The 20,192-nt window shown below is 40.2% G+C and overlaps 1 protein-coding gene across 3 annotated transcripts in view; it reads left to right on the top strand.

Moving 5' to 3' along the window:
• PLS1 (plastin 1) overlaps nucleotides 1-20,192 on the top strand; it is a 128,412-nt gene that overhangs the window by 86,980 nt on the left and 21,240 nt on the right. For all 3 annotated transcript variants that reach the window (XM_059688263.1, XM_059688264.1, XM_059688262.1), the window contains 4 exons: nucleotides 2,352-2,447; nucleotides 5,292-5,487; nucleotides 11,336-11,414; nucleotides 18,187-18,301. In XM_059688263.1, the coding sequence (XP_059544246.1) occupies nucleotides 2,352-2,447; nucleotides 5,292-5,487; nucleotides 11,336-11,414; nucleotides 18,187-18,301 (486 nt within the window). The remainder of the gene's footprint in view (nucleotides 1-2,351; nucleotides 2,448-5,291; nucleotides 5,488-11,335; nucleotides 11,415-18,186; nucleotides 18,302-20,192) is intronic.

The following is a 20,192-nucleotide window of genomic DNA, read 5'->3' as shown; positions in this document are numbered from 1 at the left end:
GGGACCATGGCACCAATGAGGACACACCCAGAATGAGTAACTTGGTATTTTTCAGTTTCTAAATTAAGGCAAAATCAAATTTTCCATGTACAAGTTTGCACCAATTTTCTAAGTTAATCATCAGGTAATTAATGCAGATTAACAGATAAATTACTGTCACTTTAACTATATGCAACAACCATGCCAATAAGTTTTCTTCAATATTTTGTATAATAATGGTTAAAAATACAGTTTAACTATCATGTTCACAATTGTTATTTTCAAGGTAGTAGAATGAATACATTTTTAAGTGATATGAAATTAAGGCTTTTAATAAACCTGAAGAAGTAGTCTTTCCTCCCATTCCCCACTCAGCTTGCCTCTTTAACAGTTTAAAGGAGACTGCCCTCAAAACACAAGCTTATGCATTAAATTCAGGACCATGATAAATGTGGGAGATTGTGAAATAAGTTGAACTTTGCTTCTTGGTGAAGCTACATAAATTTATTTTTTAAGTGAATTTGAGTTTCAGTCTAGTTCCAATTCACACTTTTAGTGACACATAACAGTTTTCAAAATGTTAAAATGTTTTCAGTCAATTGAGCCTTCAATGGAAATGCTTATACGTTACATTTATTAGTAAGGCCAAGATAAAAAAGGAGTTTGGGACTCTGCTTATAAAATTTAGCATCTTTCTCTGATTCTCATGACTAAACTTTGCCTTTTCTTTTTTCTATTCTTTTCTGTCTTCCATCTCTCTGGCTCGAATTTCTGTCATTAAATAAAAAATACTTAGTCAACATTAGCGCATTTTAGCGTTTCCATGTATTTAACATTCCACTGATGGGCTCTTGTTTTAGGCTCTTCTACAGAAAGCTGCCTTTTATCTTCTAAAATCTTATTTATTACCAACCAGCAGAAATGGAACTTTCTCATCTTCTTTAACTCTTAAAATCTACCCCACCCCCACTACTACCACCACCAAGTCAGCTGTGGCTGCAAAGAATTCCTTTCTGTGCCAGGGAGGCCACCACCCACGGGAAGTGCTAGTGTAGAAGCAGCGGTCTCACAGTCCCCACAGTCCAGTTCAGGCTGCCTGCTGTGTTCCCCACACACTCTTCATCCCTGCACTGTAGGGTCAGCGCCCACACTCCTGTACCACCACTGCTTGCCACGGTTACTTTGTGTAGGGCAAAAATTCTGAGCAGGCGTACTTACTGCCTCCCAGAATCCCAAAGTTTTTACAAAAGGATTACAAAGAATCTGCCCAGTGAGCCAGCCCTCCACAGTGCCAGCCTGGCCAGAGGGTGCTGGGCCCCTGTCCTGGAGGCTGCAGCCCCGTGGATCCACAGCAGCTGGAGGAGGAGCACTGGGGCTCCCCAGGAGAGTTCCACCATCCTCCTGGCTGCAGGGGGCCCTTCTCTTTTAAAATTCAGTTAATCAGGTACATATTAAACCCCTCCTGCGGAACATGATGCCAGGCAGGGGGTGTTGCAAAGACCTAACTCTTGAAGCTTACTCAATTACACAGGGAGAGAAACATCTAGTAGATGGATATTTCCGTGATCTAGATACTGCTGTATAACAAGCACTCAAAATTTAATAACTTAAATAACAACCTGTTGTTTCTCAGGATTCTATGGGTTATTGCAGTTTGGTTGGGTGATTCTGCTTCAGATGGTTCTGGTTGGGATCACTAACTACATTCAGCTGAGAGTTGGGCTGGCCCAAATTGGGGCAAGGGCATCAATCACATGTCTAGTGAATCATTGCTTTTCCGAGAGGCCTATTCACCTAGCTAGCTTGGCTGTCAGTCTTTGGACTTGTTATGTGGAAGCTGAGTTCAAGAAGACCCATGCAGAAGTTCTTCAGGCTGTGCTTGGAGCCCCAGCACACCACTTTAACTGCATTCTATTGGTCAAAGCAAGTCACAAGTACAGACTAAGTAAAAAGGAGTGCAAATAGACTCTGCCTTTTAATGGGAGGAGCTATATGTATTCACAGGGAAGAATTATGATAGCCATCTTTGGATATGACTTCACTGGATAATTTATTACAATGTGGTCAAATTCTAAGAGAATCTAGGGAAGTCTTCCAAAAGGTAATACTTAACCCTGATCTTAATTGATGCTGATGCTTGGTGGTGTAAACAAATGAAAAAGGTGGGGAAGGGTATTCCAGTGTAGGGAACATTGTTGCTGGAAGCTCTGAAGTGAAAAATAGCAGTGATTGAGGAACATATAAATAATAATAAAGTTAATAGTTATTATTCCATTCTTTGAGATGCGGACTATTTTTTCAGTTTGAGCACTTTTTCCCTAAATCAAAAGATGATTTTATTCATTTTAAAAATTTCATTTCTTTCCTTGAAGGATTCAAGAGCCTATTTTCATCTGCTTAATCAGATTGCACCTAAAGGTGACAGGGATGATGGACCTGCCATTGCCATTGATCTTTCTGGATTTAATGTGAGTAGTTTTTAATTTTTAAAATTTTGGTTAAATAAGCTTAAGATAAAATTTACCATTTTAAGCAATTTTAAGTGTACAATTCAGTGATATTAAGTCTGTTCCCATTGTGTGCAACCATCAACACTAATCATATCTACAACTTTTTCATCAGCCCATAGTGAAATCTGTACCCAATAATAACTCCCCATTTTCCTCACCCCAAGTCCCTGAATTTGATGAGTGAGGATAGTCAAATTTAGAATACAGTTCTCAATAGGCAACATTCCCTGTGGAGTCCTCAGCCCTACATTAAAGCTTGATCTTCACAAGTTTTTCATGCCATAAGCTCCAAATCTACATGCTAAGTCATCTGGTTGTCATAAAGAAAAGGAATTGCAGAATTCCAACCTTGAGTATGTGTGGAATCAATCCTACATCTACTTTCCCTGGTGCAACACAACTGGAACTCACAGAGTGTTTTTGTGAATATCACTGTGCACTAGGAAAGGTAGCAACAAGCCATTATGAGATCGCTAAGCAATTAATTGATTATCAGTTCTACCAACTTATATTTGGAAATACACAAAATAAAAAATGACAGTTCCTAGTATTTGTGGTATAGGAAGGGCTGATACAGGCCCTGATCCATCTAACACAATTTCTAGGCAGCCCATTCTTTTAGCATAAGTTGTAAATACCAGTGATGGTTCTAGCTAAACATTAAAATTAGGTCAGACTATAGTTTGTATGAAAATCTATTAAGTACTTAAAGTATAATATCCACAATATTTATTTTTAAAGGCAATATAAGTCATTACTTAATTATATTAAACATTATTATAATGACACATCTAAGAAACTTAGTATTATAAAACTATTAGAGGCCCAGTGCACAAACTTTGTGCACTGGTTGGGTTCCTAGCAGTTGGCAGTGGCTGGCTGGGGCCTCCCTCCTTTCCCCTGACTAGCCCCACACCCTGGTCAAACTCCTAGAAGAACTTCCAGTCAAGGGGACAATTTGCATACTACGCTTTTATTATGTAGGATGCAAATTAGCAAATTAGTCTGAGTCAAAATATTAGGAACTTAGAAAAGCATGTAAAATTTCAAACATATTCATAAGTGAACAGACTTAGTGTACTGAACTATCTATCTTGTGTCCATCCCCAAAGTTCAACAACTATCAGCTCATGGGCAATCTTTTGTCACTTTTACCACCTGCCTATTTCCTTCCTCTCCCATATTATTTTGAAGCAAATCCTAGACATCATGTCTTTTCTTTTATTTATTTATTTGTTTGTTTATTTATTTATATGTTAATCCTCCCCTGATTGTTTATTTATATGTTAATCCTCCCATTGATTTTTTTAGAGAGGGGAAGGCAGGGAAGTGAGGGAGACACTGATGTGAGAGGGACACATCGATTGGTTGCCTCTCGCATGTGTCCTCCCCGGGTCAGGTATTGAACCTGCAATTGAGGTATTTCCCCTTGACTGGGAATCAAACCTATGACTCTTTGGTCCTTGGGCTGACACTCTAACCACTGAGCAAACCAGCGAGGGTAGATGTCATATCTTTTCATTGATAAATATTTCAATGTGTATTTCTAAAATATAAAGACACTTTGATATGTCTCCAAGGGAAAGGGAAACAAAGGAAAAAAAATAAATGGGTTGGCATCAGACTAAAAGTTTTCTTCACCAAAAAGGAAACCATCAACAAAATGAAAAGAGAGCCACTGTGTGGGAGAACATATTCACCAATGATTCATTAGATAAGGGGTTAATCTCCAAAATATCTAACGAATCTATACAACTGAACACAAGGAAGACATACAATCCTATTAAAAAATGGGCGATGGGCCCTAGCAGACTGAAGGATCCTGGGTTCGATTCTGATTAAGGGCACATACCCGGGTTGCAGGCTCGATCCCCAGTAGGGGGTGTGCAGGAAGCAGACATTCAATGATTTTCTCTCATCATTGATGTTGCTCTCTCTCTCTCCCACTTCCTTCCTCTCTGAAATCAATAAAAATATATATTTTTAAAAATTGGCAATGGACCTGAATAGACACTTCCCTAGAGTGGACATACAGATGGCCAATAGACATGAAAAAATGTTCAAGGTCATTAGAGAAACTCAAATTAAAACCAAAACGAGGTATCACCTCACACCTGCCAGATTGATTATCATCAAAAAATCAACAAACAGCAAGTGCTGGTGAGGACGTGGAGAAAAGGGAACCCTACTTCGCTGCTGTTGGGAAAGCAGACTAGTACAACTACTGTGGAAAACAGTATGGAGTTTCTTCAAAAAATTAAAAATGGAACTGCCTTTTGACCCAGCAGTCCCACTTCTGGGTATTTATCCTAAGAATCTCAAAACACCAATGAAAAAGATTATATGACCCCTATGTTCGTAGCAGCTTTATTTACAACTAGAGGCCCAGTGCATGGATTCATGCACTGGTGGGGTTCCTCACCCTGGCCTGCGGGGATTGGGCTGAAACCAGCTCTCCAACATCCCCTGAGGGGTCCCAGATTGCGAGAGGGTGGTTCTCAGGTGATGCACCCCGGAATTGGGCTCCCTCCTTTCTGGTTCCAGGTGCGTCACCCGAGAACCGCAGCTGCCAAGTAACCGAAGATCAGAAGCTCCTGCGTTGAGCGTCTGTCCCCTGGTGGTCATTGCGTGTCATAGCTACCAGTCGGACGGTCAAATGGTTGGATGGTTGCTTAGGCTATATATATAATTATATATATATAATTTCCAGAAAAGTAATTGCTTATAAATATGTATAACAATAAAAGGTTATGTCAATTAAAAGTTTAATCTTGACCATTTTTATTTTATTTTATTGTTTAGGAGAAAAATGACCTGAAGCGTGCTGGATTCATGCTTCAAGAAGCAGATAAACTGGGCTGCAGACAGTTTGTTACTCCTGCAGATGTGGTTTCAGGCAATCCTAAACTTAATTTAGCTTTTGTAGCTAATCTGTTTAACACATACCCATGCCTACACAAGCCTGATAATAATGACATCGATATGAATTTATTGGAAGGTATGTTCTTTCTGCCTTTAATGGATTCACAGTATGTATCTTCCTGTGATATTGACCTACTTTACTCTCAGAGGTAGGAGAGGGTGGTGGGAGGCATAGTTTACTGTATGTAGGCATGTGTATCCATTAAAAAGTTAAAATTAAAGAAAGTGGTTATTGGTTTTGGTTAAAAGGTGTGGGGTAAATCTTACTTGTCTGTCATTTCTCTATAAGATGTTAGTGAAAACTATCACATATTAAAAATATTTTCTTAAATGACCACATAACATAACTCCACCACGAATATGGACATTGAATTATCTATTGGAAAAAATAATTATTTGTAGCTTGTTTTCTCCTTTGAAAGCTACAGTTTGATTCCAGTTTTGTTCTCTTTTTAATGTTTTTACTGCACATGAAAAAATTTACAATATTCATTACTTGTCTTGTGTGTGGGCTATTGTTATCTGTCTCATAATTTATATTACTTTCCTGTTTTGCTTCATGAAATGCAGATTTGACCCCTCCTAATGTAGGTACTGTATTTAGTACTTTCCTATATTCTCTATATTCATTCTGAATGTTCTTTTTATTAATACCATTTATTCTTTCTATCTGGGTTGATATTTATTTTTTGCATTGTTCATGCTGTGTTTTTTTTCCATCTTAATATGCCTAAAGAATGAATGATAATAAGCAAGGAACACAAATGAAGCTTAATTTGAATAGCAGAGCAAGGGTTGGTTATGTAAATTCTTCACCTAATTTGCCCTCTGTAATGATGGGAGTGTAGTTGTAAGCACATTAGAAATCAGTATTGACAATTGGATTTCATGATTTGATGCAAAGCCTTTATCTCTCTCCTGTAAATAAACAAACATCTTTTATCACAAGTAATTTTTGAAAGGATCTATTTAGGTTCTGTAACATTATTTTGTATTATTTAACTGTGTTTCATTTACTGAATGTCATTGAACCTTATAATATATGAATCGTCATAATGACAAATACATTATCAATATCTAGTTCTTTCTCCTCTTCTGTTTCCCAGCCTCTCTTCTTTTCTTCTCCCATTTTCACCCTCTCACTCATGCATACCAAAACCCACTTTAGTACCAGCTAAAAGTAAAAAAGTGGTGGCAGTTGTCTGAAGTAAGGGCCAATCCTAAAATATTCCCACTAGTTGCCCTGTTTTGGAGAAGGTAGTGCTCAAGTAGGGATTCTTGGTGGAGAGAATTTGACGATTCAGTGTTCATTCACTCACATCACCCATGTTACTTCCTTCTCCCTTCCCGACACAGAATAAGAAATTAGTTTCATGATCTTTTTCTCTGACTGCCACAGCCAGAGTTCTGATGTCTTTGTCACTTTATAATTACAGTTGTTTTAGTTAGTGGGAGAAGTTTTAGAGTTAACAAGTATGTTCTTTGAAGAATATGATTAATTCAATTCACTCTTCCTAAGGCCTAGTGAGATAAAATGACTGCCTCCTCCACTTACATCACTAAGAGGGAAGAGAGATTAAATATAGACTTCAACAGAGAAATATAAAATCAGAAATTAGAATTTTAAAAAATTAAATAAAAAGGAAGACTGCTAAGTTTTATGAGTCTGGAAAATTTCAAAATTCCTTTGTGTCTTACATTAGAAGGCATTGTTTAGAGTGGCATATTAAAAATGATCTGCTTTTTATAGTCACCAAATTCTTGCTAGATATCTTGTCTAACTTGCTTGTTCTCCTATTTGTAACGTTTGAATTCTTTTGCTAGTGTTCAGCATGCTTTTGGAATTTTTCAGTGTGGATCAGATTGCTAAATATTTCCATAGTATCCTATATAATAAAAGGCTAATATGCAAATCGACCGAACAGCAGAACGACTGGTCACTATGATGCGCACTGACCACCAGGGGGCAGATGCTCAATGCAGGAGCTGCCCCCTGGTGGTCAGTGCACTCCCACAGGGGGAGTGCCGCTCAGCAAGAAGCCTGGCTCACTGCTGCATGTCTCTCCTGCCTCCGTTGCAGCACTAAGGATGTCCAACTGACAGCACTAAGGATGTCCAACTGACAGCACTAAGGATGTCTAACTGACAGCTGCCCTTTGGGGAGCGGGCCTAAGCCATCAGTCAGACATCCATCAAGGGCTCCTGGACTGCGAGAGGGTGCAGGCCTGGCTGAGGGCCCCCCCCCCAGTGCACAAATTTCATGCACCAGGCCTCTAGTTTACTATATAAGAAGATACCATGGGAAATATTTATCAATCATCTTTATTTAGAACATATGTATGTACATCTGCCAAAATGTATTTGACTTTACTGACATTGGAATTTTTTCTCTGTAAATTTGTGTTTATAGATCCTTATGAAGTTTGAAGCTTGACCTTATCACATCCCATATTCATATATTAGCATGTCCTCATTGGCAAAGAATTTTATCTATATAGAATAAAGAAAATTAAAAGGCCAACTAAATATTAAACCTTCATATTAAATTGAGCCAAATACATAGGCTGTGTATAGAGAGACCATGTCAGGACTCATTTGTGGTGATAGAAAATACCTAGGCCACGTAATTATACTTTGTTCAATCATGGTTCCACCATTAAACATCTGAGTGATCTCTGTGAGCCTTAGTTTTCTCACATATAAAACAAGACCAGTAATACTTATTGTGAAGAATCACAGAATGAATTAAAAATTACCTTTCATGAAAGAATTTAGCAAACAGTATGTGCTCAATAATGGTCAGGCAGAGAGTGGAAGAAACCACTTATACAGCACTTACCACATTTGTGAGTGTTAAATATGTCAATTCCTTTTATTTCCTCTTACTAGCCTATTTTTAATATATTTGTTATTTTTCGTGAAACTTCAATTGCAGGTGTTAGTTTGACTATGAAAATGAAAAGAATGTTTTATCTTTCTATCAGCAATTAAGATTTTACTTCTGAGATTGCTTTAGTCATCTACAATCCAGAATACATATGTTTTTGTAATGCTTTACTATGGCTCTTGCACAAATGAATAGTACTGCTGGCTTTGAGCATTTATTTACCAAGACAACTTGAAATGGCATTAGATAAATAAGTGCTCTCTTAAAAATCTATTTTACTTTTCAGGTATCAAAAATTAATAATATTATAAGAGAATATTAGTTGAGAATAATAGGAAGAAATGTGAACCTCTTAAGCTTACACTTTCAGCCAAGGTACAAGCTTAGTGACTTTTTAAATAGAATACACTAAATTATCAGGTTCAGCAGAATTTAGATATTATTCTAATTAAAAATTAAACAATTGTTACACTACTAATGTTTGTTATTTTAAAACATAACTTGGATTTTCAGAGGTAGAAATAGTGTAAAAATTCTCTAATTACTAAAAAAAATATTTATATGTAGATAAAAACAGATTGTAATAGAGAAAAAACTAAAAGGTAAACCCAAGTCACATGCATCAAGCTATTGATTATATGTTTGTATTTATGTTACTTTGGGAAAAATTCTGATATTTAATTTGCACCTGTTTAATAACCCCTATAAAATAAGGTAATCATAGTTTCTAGACATTTTTAGGTTAACTTGATTCTTTTTAAAAAGGTTCTCATATAGGTTATTATAAAGTTGTAGTGGCAGATAAAACAGAATAATCAGCCACCTTTTATGCATACAAGAGGGGGCAAAATTTTAAAAAATATATATATTTTTTATTGATTTTTTACAAAGAGGAAGGGAGAGGGATAGAGAGTTAGAAACATCGATCAGCTGCCTCCTGCACACTCCCTACTGGGGATGTGCCAGCAACCAAGGTACATGCCTTTGACCGGAATCGAACCTAGGATCCTTGAGTCCGCAGGCTGACACTCTATCCACTGAGCCAAACCAGTTAGGGCAAGAGGGGGAAAAATTTAGACAACAAATAATATGGTTATATAATTTAACAGAACAAGAATTCAAACAGACTCTGGGAAAGCTGTTAGGAAATGGCATTGAAAACCACATGAAAGTACGGTGGGAAGATTATTTTCTGAACAGTTGGCCCCAAAAAACAGAATGCTTTAGATTTTACAAGGTTTTGGTTTCTCCTCTGGGTATGCAGGTTTTTATTGTCTGTGTGACTTAGTCTGAAGATGACTGTGGGGCTGGCTCTATAGAAATGGGTTCCTGGAGCTCATTCAGATGGTTGTAGATTTATAGGCCAAATTGTCCTGGGAAGCTCACATGAGACAAAGTCTAGAGAGTGGCATGAACTTGCCTTTGGTATAGAAGTGATGCAAGGCGTACTATAAATGTTTCATTTTTCAGGAGTCTGGTAGTGAGATATAGGTTAGTCCCGTGGTCGGCAAACTGCGGCTTGCGAGCCACTTGCGGCTCTTTGGCCCCTTGAGTGTGGCTCTTCCTAAGCCTTCAGAGTACCCTAATTAAGTTAATTACAATGTACCTACCTATGTAGTTTAAGTTTAAAAAATTTGGCTCTCAAAAGAAATTTCAGTCGCTGTACTGTTGATATTTGGCTCTGTTGACTAATGAGTTTGCCGACCACTGGGCTATCTATTCCATTGTCTCCCTAACTTTGCTGAAAGACAAACAAAAATTTTCTAGTCACTGAGGACCATTGTCATTAAGGTGATGACTAAAAGGCAAAAATGACCAGGAGGGCACACTTCTCTCTCTGCTCCCTTTGTGTCACAGGATATCCCACGTTTTCCTTATCTATAATAATAAAAGCATAATTTGCTAATTAGACTGAGCAACGACACTATGACACCCACTTGCGCCAGGCCAGCCAAAGCAGGTGCAATGTGATTGGTCAGAGGCCCGGCCATCGCCCCATGATCACCTTGCAGAGGGAGGCCCAAGCTACCAGCTGGCAGGGTGATCGATTGGGGGGCTCCACGATCGCCCCAAAGAGGGAGGCCCAGGCCACCGACAGGTGGGCTGTGGCAGGTGGGTGGGGCCTCCCTCTGCAAGGGAAGCCTGGGTCCCGGCTGCTGGTGGCGGGAGGGAAGCCCAGGTCCCTGGTGCCAGAGGGAAGCCAGTGCCAGCAGCCAGGGGAAGGAAGGCCTACTCTTGCATGAATTTCGTGCATCTGGCCTCTAGTAAATGATATAAACATTGCTGTGAAGGGAATGTTCAGGTAATTTAGGTAATCACAGGTTAAATAGTAATGCCTGCAGGAGTTTCTTCTCAAGGTGATCTTTGAGGTCTAGGGACTTACTATGATGAAATGTGTCTTTCTCTTAGCACTCTGTGTGGGGTTGCGTCCCTTATGTATTTTTAATAGGAACAATATAAACTCAAGAAGCCTGTAAAGCAGTTACATCCCCCTCATTGCTTGTTTTTATGACCTGTAATCACATCTCCTTCATTGCTATCTGGTATAATTACAATGTAGGTTTATGTGCCCAGCAACTTTTCTGTGTAAAACCCTATTTGTACAAATTTAGTAATACAGCTTTGGAAACAGTACAACTTTTTGTTTCTGTTTAATGTGCTGATATTACCCTGGCTGCTAAAAGATTTTCTTTTCTTAATTTTAGCCAATCATGTTGCATGTAATTCTGACTATGGATATCACCACACATCTGTAGTTTATTTATTACTTTTCTGGACAGAGAAACCCATGGCTCAGTAGTTCACAGACATCAATAAAAAATACTAGATGGAAAAATTTAGAGCAAATAGAGGCTGTCTAGACAGAGGGAAAAGAGGGACTTTGGCAATAAGATATTTTTTTGCCTAAAATTTTTGTAGTGTCATAGGAACCATGGCAAAGTATGTATGACCAGTTTATATCTGCCTGAAGGGTTTAAAATGTGGTTCTTGATTCCTTTTGTCCTGAATCATCAGTGTGAACTTGTGTCTACTCTAGGAGAGAGCAAGGAAGAAAGGACATTTCGAAACTGGATGAATTCCTTGGGGGTCAACCCTTACATTAATCATTTGTACAGGTAAACATTTTACTGTGTTTCAGCTTTATGGCGAGGGTCCAACTTTTCTAGTTTCAAGCTCTAGGTATGTTTACATGAGAACATTTATAAAAATCACAAGAATTTTAGCCAACATGTAGAGTTTCAGAATGCTGGGAATTGGCAATGAAATGGATTTTAAAAGAAAAGTATAGTATTTTTTAAAAGATAATATAATATTAGTTGTTAATCCTCACCTGAGGATATTTTTCCATTGATTTTTTAGAGAGAAGGAAAGACAGAGAGAAACATCGGTATGAGAAAAACACATTGATTAGTTGCCTCCTGTGCATGCCCTGACCAGGGCCTGGGCTGGGGAGAAGCCTGCAACCAATGTATGTGCCCTTGATGGGAATTGAACCCAAGACCCTTTGGTCCGTAGGCCAATGCTCTATACACTGAGCCAAACCAGCTAGGGCTTTATATTTACTTTTTAATTAAAATAGAAATACATGCTCATTGTAAAAACAAATAAAATATCATACCTTAAGTTACTAAAATTAAAAATAAAAGTCTTGTCTTACCTACCAAGGTTCCATAGAGTTTGGTATTCATCCCTCCAAACTTTAAAAAAAAAATTATATACAAATATGTATATGCTCAATTAAAAAAAAATTAGGATCATCACAGGATATTTTTCCCATTGATTTTTAGAGAGAGTGGAAGGAAGAGTGGAAGAGAGGGAGGGGGGAGGAAAAAAGAGGGGGGGAGAAACATCGATGTGGGAGAAACATCGATATGAGAGAAACACATCAGTTGGTTGCCTCCCACACACACCCTGACTGGGGCTGGGAATCAAACCTGTAACCCAGATTCATGCCCTTGACTGGGAATTGAACCAGAGATCTTCAGTGGGCCAGTGCTCTAACCGTTGACCTCACTGTCCATGGCTAGACCTATTATTCTTTCTCTTAATTATATATTATAGACATTCCTTCCAATGTCCATAAAGATCTAGCTGCTCCTCCCTTCCAGTATTTGAGACCTTCACTGCCCTGCTACTATATAAGAGTTCTGGTCTAAATGGCATATCTCTTATCATTTAGCTGAATTTACATAAACACAAGACACTGGGGGGTAGGGGAGTCAGGGGGAAGGTCAAGGGGAAAAAAGGGGAGACATATGTAATACTCTTTGTAATTCTTTAAGCAATAAAAAAAAATTTAAAAAAAGAGTTTATCAAATGTGAGTCTATCACATCAAAGTCATTGCCATAATAAGGCACTACTGGTTTTAGATTTTATTTTATTTTATTTTTATTTTTATTTTTTTAAAGGGACTTTCTTTCTTTTTTTTTTTAATATATTTTATTGATTTTTCACAGAGAGGAAGGGAGAGGGACAGAGAGCCAGAAATATCGATGAGAGAGAAACATCGACCAGCTGCCTCCTGCACACTCCCCACTGGGGATATGCCCGCAACCAAGGTACATGCCCCTGACCGGAATCGAACCTGGGACCCTTCAGTCCGCAGGCCGACGCTCTATCCACTGAGCCAAACCGGTTTCGGCGGGTTTTAGATTTTAAATAATATTTTGAATAAATACCAAGAAGCAGAAATAACTCCATCATAAATCCTCAGCCAGTGATCTTGGTCTTTTTGGCGTTAATTTCCAGTTCAGAATCCTATATAATAAAACCCTAATATGCAAATCGACCGAACTGCAAAACATCTGGTCGCTATGACATGCACTGATCACCAGGGGCCAGACACTCAATGCAGGAGCTGCCTCCTGGCAGTCAGTGTGCTCCCACAGTGGGAGTGCCACACAGCCAGAAGCTGGAGGTAACAGGGAGAAAAGATAGGAGAAGTAAACAGTTACTTTCCTTTCAAGACCCTCCCTGGGGTTTGTCTTTATGCCAACCTGTGAGGTCTATTCACTCCTCTGCCAGGGGGATGATCAGTAACAACAAGCTTCCCACCCACAATGCATTCATGTAACATGCTCTACCATTTATGGTGACAACACACAGAAGGTACCCAACTTGGATGAACACCGGCATGACAAGTGGCTGCACCTAGCCAATGACTCAAGTGTGACAAGGTGATTCTCTAGGGCAGTGATGGCGAACCTTTTGAGCTCGGCGTGTCAGCATTTTGAAAAAACCTAACTTAACTCTGGTGCCGTGTCACATATAGAAATTTTTTGATATTTGCAATCATAGTAAAACAAAGATGTATATTTTTGATATTTATTTTATATATTTAAATGCCATTTAACAAAGAAAAATCAACCAAAAAAATGAGTTCACGTGTCACCTCTGACACGCGTGTCATAGGTTCGCCATCACTGCTCTATGGTCTCTCTCCCTCTGGTCTCCTATAGACTGTCCCCACTATAATTTCTGGTCTGGAGTGGCTTGGAATGAACATCCCTTTGATCTGCTGCTGACAGTGCAGTAGTTCTTCTTGGACAAAACTACATCTTTCCTTAGTGCAGAGGAGCACCTTCTGTTTAATGGGGCACCTGCCGAAAAACTAACCCCAACATCCACTGTGCTGATAAATTTGTGCCCAGAAATTATACCAAACACCACTAAAATTCTAGCTTGACAGCGGGTAGTAGCAACTACCCATACAGATGTGTTCTCAGCAGTGACTTTAAAGTGGGAAAAACCCACACCATCATGGGCACAGTGTACACCCATATACACACATACACGCACACATTCACATACAGATACACACACAAACACTCTGCTGACAAGCAGCTATCCCAGTAAGCCACACCATCCATGCCACTTTGTTCCCAGAATGCATGCATCACCTCCCTTGAAGATAAAGACTGTTTCCTGCTATAAAGGAGAGCTGTGTGTGTTTGTGCAACAGATTTTTCATATATATAAAGGCTGATCAACTAATTGACAGCAATGGTAATAAAACAGCACTTAAAATTATTTACCAAACCAAATAATTTTTCTCAGACAGTGCCAAGTTTTTAAAGTGAGTTATTGGAGAGAGACCAAGGGTGTACACCAAGCATGTCAAACTTGCGGCCGGTGGGCCACATGCCTCAGGTTCCAGTTTCTCTATTTGCAAAACATAAATAATAATAATAACAATAATAATAATAATACCATACTACATAGAAATAAGAATGACTTCATTTAAAGTTAAAAGGAAAAATTCATGAAATAGATGAGATTCCAGAAGTTATACAAATAACTTTAATGACTTTTTATTACAAAAATCTCCATGTGCTTATAGATGACCTCGTCAGTGCTTAATTACCTTCATAATAGACTCCTTCTATTGCTCAACACAGGGGCAAGCCCCCTTTACTGGTATCGCATGTGTGCTCACAGATGCAAAGTAACTTTAATATGAATCTTAGCTAAAGAACAACTACCTACCGAGTAGCTATTGTGATTTTCTGTAATTATTTTTAAAAGTTTTAAAAATTATAATACATAAGCAATATATGGACACCCCTCCCATTGTACAAGTTTCAAGAAATATGTAGACTAAAACAAAACATGACAATCTGTCCCTTATCCTTTCCATAGCTCAGTGAACAGCTATTGAGAGAGAAAAGCCACATTACACATCACAGACCTAGCAAGTTTAAGATCAACTGCTGTTTCTTTGTGTCCTTAGCATACAGACTTGATGGCCCTAACTGGTTTGGCTCAGTGGATAGAGCATCAGCCTGCAGACTGAAGGGTCCCAGGTTTGATTCCGGTCAAGGGCATGTACCTTGGTTGCGGGCACATTCCCAGTAGGGGGTGTGCAGGAGGCAGCTGATCGATGTTTCTCTTTCATCGATGTTTCTAACTATTTTCTACCTTCCTCTCTGTAGAAAATCAATAAAGTATATTAAAAAAAAAAGAAAACAGAGTTGATGGACATACTTTGAGCATCTCAGGAGAATAATTTTTTCTGAATCCAAAGTAGTACTATTCTTCAGTAACTCCTACTTGCTCATAAATTTCTTCCTCTTTTTTTTTATTTAAATCCTTACCTGAGGACTTGCTTTTTCATTTATTTTTGAGGGAGGGAAGGAGAGAGAAATATAGATGTGAGAGAGAAACATCAATCAGCTGCCTCCTGCATGTGCCCTGACTAAGAATTGAATTTGCCACCTTTTGGTGTATGGGACAATGTTCCAGCCAACTGAGTAACACTGCCTAGGGCAAATTCCTTCCTTTTAACCCTTATTATTTAACACTAGAGGCCCAGTGCACGGATTCGTGCACTGGTGGGGTCCCTCGGACTGGCCTGTGGCAATCAGGATACGACCCTGAAACTGGCAGTCTGACATCCCCCAAGGGGTCCTGGATTGTGAGAGGGCTCAGGCCAGGCCAAGGGAATGCACCAGTGCACGAATGTGTGCATATAAGATCTTTGGTTAATCTCTTCCCACCCTCCCTTCTCCCGCCTTCCCGTTGAGATTCTTCAGTCTGTTCCATATTTCCACACCTGTGGTTTCTGCTCCTGTGTTGAGCATCTGCCCCCTGGTGGTCAGTGTGTGTCATAGCTACTGGCCGGTCAGCGAGGCCAGTCACTTAGACTTTTATATATAGAGACTAGAGGCCTGGTGCACAAAAATTTGTGCACTCGGGGGGTAAGGGGGGGGACCCTCAGCCTGGCCTGTGCCCTCTCGCAGTCTGGGACCCCTCGGGAGATAACGACCTGCTGGCTTAGGCCTGCTCCCGGGTGGCAGAGGGCAGGCCCAATCCCTAGGTGCATGACAGGGGGCAGCACCTGGTCGGGCTCAGAGCAGGGCCGATTGGGAGGTTGTGATGCCACCCTCAGTCACGCTCAGGGTAGAGTCGATTGGGGGGTTGGGGCACTGCCCCCTGTCACACTCAAGGCAGGGTTGATGGGGAGGTTGCATCGCCACCCCCTGTCATGCACAGAGCAGGGCCAATCAGGGGGTTGGGGCGCTGCGCCCTGTCACGCACAGAGCAGGGTCGATCAGGGGATTGGGGAGCTCCCCCCTGTCACGCACAGAGCAGGGCCCATAAGGGGGGTTGGGGAGCTCCCCCCTGTCACGCACAGAGCAGGGCCCATCGGGGTTGAGGAGCTCCCCCCTGTCACTCACAGAGTAGGGCCGATAGGGGAGTTGGGGCACCACCCCTGTCACATACAGCAGGGCGGATCAGGGGGTTGGGGCACTGCTCTCTATCACCCACAGAGCAGGGCCGATCAGGGGGTTGGGGCGCTGCCACTGTCACACTCAGGGCAGGGCTGATGGGGAGGTTATGGCTCTACCCAGTCACACACAGAGCAGGGCCCGTGGGGGGAGAGGGGGTTGGGGTGCCGCACCCTGTCACACACAGAGCAGGGCCGATCAGGGGGTTGGGCCGCCACACCCTGTCACACACAGAGCCGCAAGGCGATCAGGGGGTTTGGGTGCTGCCCCCTGTCATGCTGATCCCGGTGCTGGGAGGCCTCAAGGCTCCGCTGATCCCGGTGCTGGGAGGCATATTACCCTTTTACTATATAGGATAGAGGCCTGGTGCATGGGTGGGGCTGGCTGGTTTGCCCTGAAGGGTGTCCTGGATCAGGGTGGGGGTCCTCACTGGGGTGCCTGCCAGCCTGGGTGAGGGGATGATGGCTGTTTGCAGCTGGTCACACACCCTTCAGGGTGGGGGTCCCCACTGGGGTGCCTGGCCAGTCTGGGTGAGGGGCTGAGGGCTGTTTTCGGGCTGGCGGGTAACTGAAGCTCCCAACTGCTCCTTTTTTTCTTTTTTTTTTCTTTTTTATTCTGGGCCAGCTTTAGCTCTGGCTCCAGCTCTGAGGCCTCTGCTGCTGAAAGCAGGTATCTGGTTTGTTTGGGTTCTATAATCGAAACAGTCTATAACTCCAGCTCTGAGATCCCGGCTCGCTTAAAGCAGGTTTCTGGGATTTTGTTTAGCTTCTATATTTGTTACAATGTTTCAAACTGCAGGCTCAGAGGCCGGCAAGGCAGGCGGGGAACGTTGGTTTCCTCCATCACTGAAGCAAGCAAGCCTCATGTTAGTGTCAAGCTGCCTGGCTGCCGGCCGCCATCTTGGCTGGCAGTTAATTTGCTTATCACCCTGATTAGCCAATGGGAAGGGTAGCGGATGTACGCTAATTACCATGTTTCTCTTTTATTAGATAGGATGAACAACTTCCTACCAAGTAGCTATTGTGATTTTTCTCTAATTATTTTTAAAAGTTTTAAAAATCATAATACATAAGCAATTTATGGACTCCATTCCCACTGTACAAGTTTCAAGAAATATGTAGAATAAAACAAAACATGACAATCTGTCCCTTATCCTTTCCATATTCTTTCCTGCCCAGAGATAATAACTTTTAACAGCCAAAATCACATATAGGTATTTAAGTACTCTTACTTTTTAAAATGAATTTAATAACTAATAAAATATGCAGTGTTCTGCCACTTCCTTTTTTAATGTAATATGTCTTGTAAAGTGAGTACATAGAAATCTACCTTATTATGTTTTATGATAGCCCAGGAGTCCATGGTATGAATAGTTTATTTAGCAGCCCTCTACTAGCTGGTATTTAAGTTGTTTCCAAATGTATAAATGCTATGGCAATAAATGTCCTTGTACACATTATATTTGTAAACATTCATGAAGAAATTTTGGACAGATTTCTAGATTAGAAGTTCTGGGTCAAATGATGTAACCTGTTGTTCTTTCAGTGTTAATTGAGCCTGTTGTATTTTTAAAGACATAAGCCCATCTCCAGTGTGCTTAATAAAACTATGTAGTACCAGCATTTCCTCCTCCTTCATCTTCTTTTCCTCCTACTTTAGTGATCTTGCAGATGCCCTAGTGATCTTCCAGCTCTATGAAATGATCCGTGTGCCAGTCAACTGGAGCCGTGTCAACAAGCCTCCGTACCCTGCCCTTGGAGGGAACATGAAGAAGGTGAATGAAATAATGACCATGGCTATGTTTTTATTGTCCTGATATAAAGCAGAAGATTTCAAGTTTTTCAAAACTTAGTAAAGTATGATCTGTTCCCACAGTTCTGATTCAAACCAAATGTGTGAAGCTGAATAGCCTTTTCACAAGGGTGCTTTAATAAGTGTTTAGAAAGATGAAGGCAGTTTCCCCATGCAGAGACACCTTATATATAGATCATTTGTCTTCAGCAAGTCATAGTGTTTAATGTTCTTTGAAATGCATCATAAATGCATTTCTATTTTATAATTGCCATTACTTGTCAAATCTTTTTTTTTTGGAAAAAAAAACATTTTATTGATTTTTTACAGAGAGGAAGGGAGAGGGATAGAGAGTCAGAAACATCGATGAGAGAGAAACATCGATCAGCTGCCTCCTGCACACTCCCCACCGGGGATGTGCCCACAACCAAGGTACAGACCCTTGACGGGAATCGAACCTGGGACCCTTCAGTCTGCAGGCCGACGCTCTATCCGCTGAGCCAAACCGGTTAGGGGTACTTGTCTAATCTTTACTGCTTTTCAGTAACATTTTTCAACATATTTATTGATTACTTGTACAGGGCAATGCAAGATATAAAATAGTATAAGGCATGGAGTAGACCCTCAGGAAGCCTTAAGGAAGTTAGGGAGATATGTGCACAAATAACCACGATATGGCACAGTGTACACAGTAGTGAGTGTTAAGATTTCTAAGGGAGAAAAGACTACACACTGCACATGTCATGTGAGGGTTCACACAGAAGGTGGTTTTTGAGTTAGTCTTTGAAGAAAGGATAGAATTTTGTCAGGAGACTGGAGCGGGGGCTGAGTATTAGGAAGAGGGATAGAGATGGGAAAGTATAAAGTATTTCTGGGCATTTTCTGATAGGTGAGAAGTGGATGTGAACACTAAAAGTTTGGATTGCAGCCAAGCCTTGAATGTCAGATTAAAGAATTTGGATTTTAAATTGTAAGCAGTGGGAAACCATTGAATATTTTTGAGCAGAGCAGTAACTTGATTATAGTTGGTGGGAGAATATCTGGCAGATGAATAATAAAGAGAAGTGCTCAGCTCCACTATTCTCCTTCTGCAAATGGGGGATATGTGGGGGTCCTTGATTGAAGTTCTTGTTTGTTCTGTTGAATTGCTACTTTAATATTCAGCTTTGGTTTTGTGTTTTGCTTTTCCTTTCTATATTCTGTATCAGGCTCATTTGCTTTTAAGACTTCTAAAAATTTTTGTTTGTTAGTTTATTTTATTCATTAGATTCCACATAAGAGTGAAATCATATGGTACCTGTCTTTCTCTGATTGGCTTATTTCACTTTGCATAATACTTTCCATATCCATCCATGCTGTCACAAAGGGTAAGATTGCCTTCTTTCTTTTACAGCCAATTAGTATTCCATTCTGTAAATGTATCATAGCTTTTTTATCCAATCACCTACTGATGGGCACCTGGGCAGCTTCCAAATCTTGGATATTGTAAATAACACTGCAAAGACCATAAGGGTGCATATATTCCTTTGAATTAGTGTTTTGGGTTTCTTTGGGTAAATACCCAGAAGTGGGATCACTGGGTCAAATGGCAGTTCCATTTTTACTTTTTTTGAGGTAACTACATACTGTTTTCCACAGTGGCTGCACCACTCTGCATTCCCACTAGCAAGCAGTATACTTTTCTTCACATCCTCGCCAGTACTTATTGTTGGTTGATTTGCTTTTAAGACTTTTAAATGTTTGTAATTTCATTTCACTTTATCCTTTCATTTAAAATGGTGTGAACACTATAAATATCTAAAAATAATAAATGGACTCTAATTGCTATAACTTATCAACATGGTTGTTATGAAACTTATCTTCATTCTCATGGT

Source organism: Myotis daubentonii, chromosome 3, assembly GCF_963259705.1.
Source record: "Myotis daubentonii chromosome 3, mMyoDau2.1, whole genome shotgun sequence".
Taxonomy (NCBI): domain Eukaryota; kingdom Metazoa; phylum Chordata; class Mammalia; order Chiroptera; family Vespertilionidae; genus Myotis; species Myotis daubentonii.
Note: the sequence above shows the minus strand (reverse complement) of the source record. Positions and strands in the feature narration are given on the sequence as shown.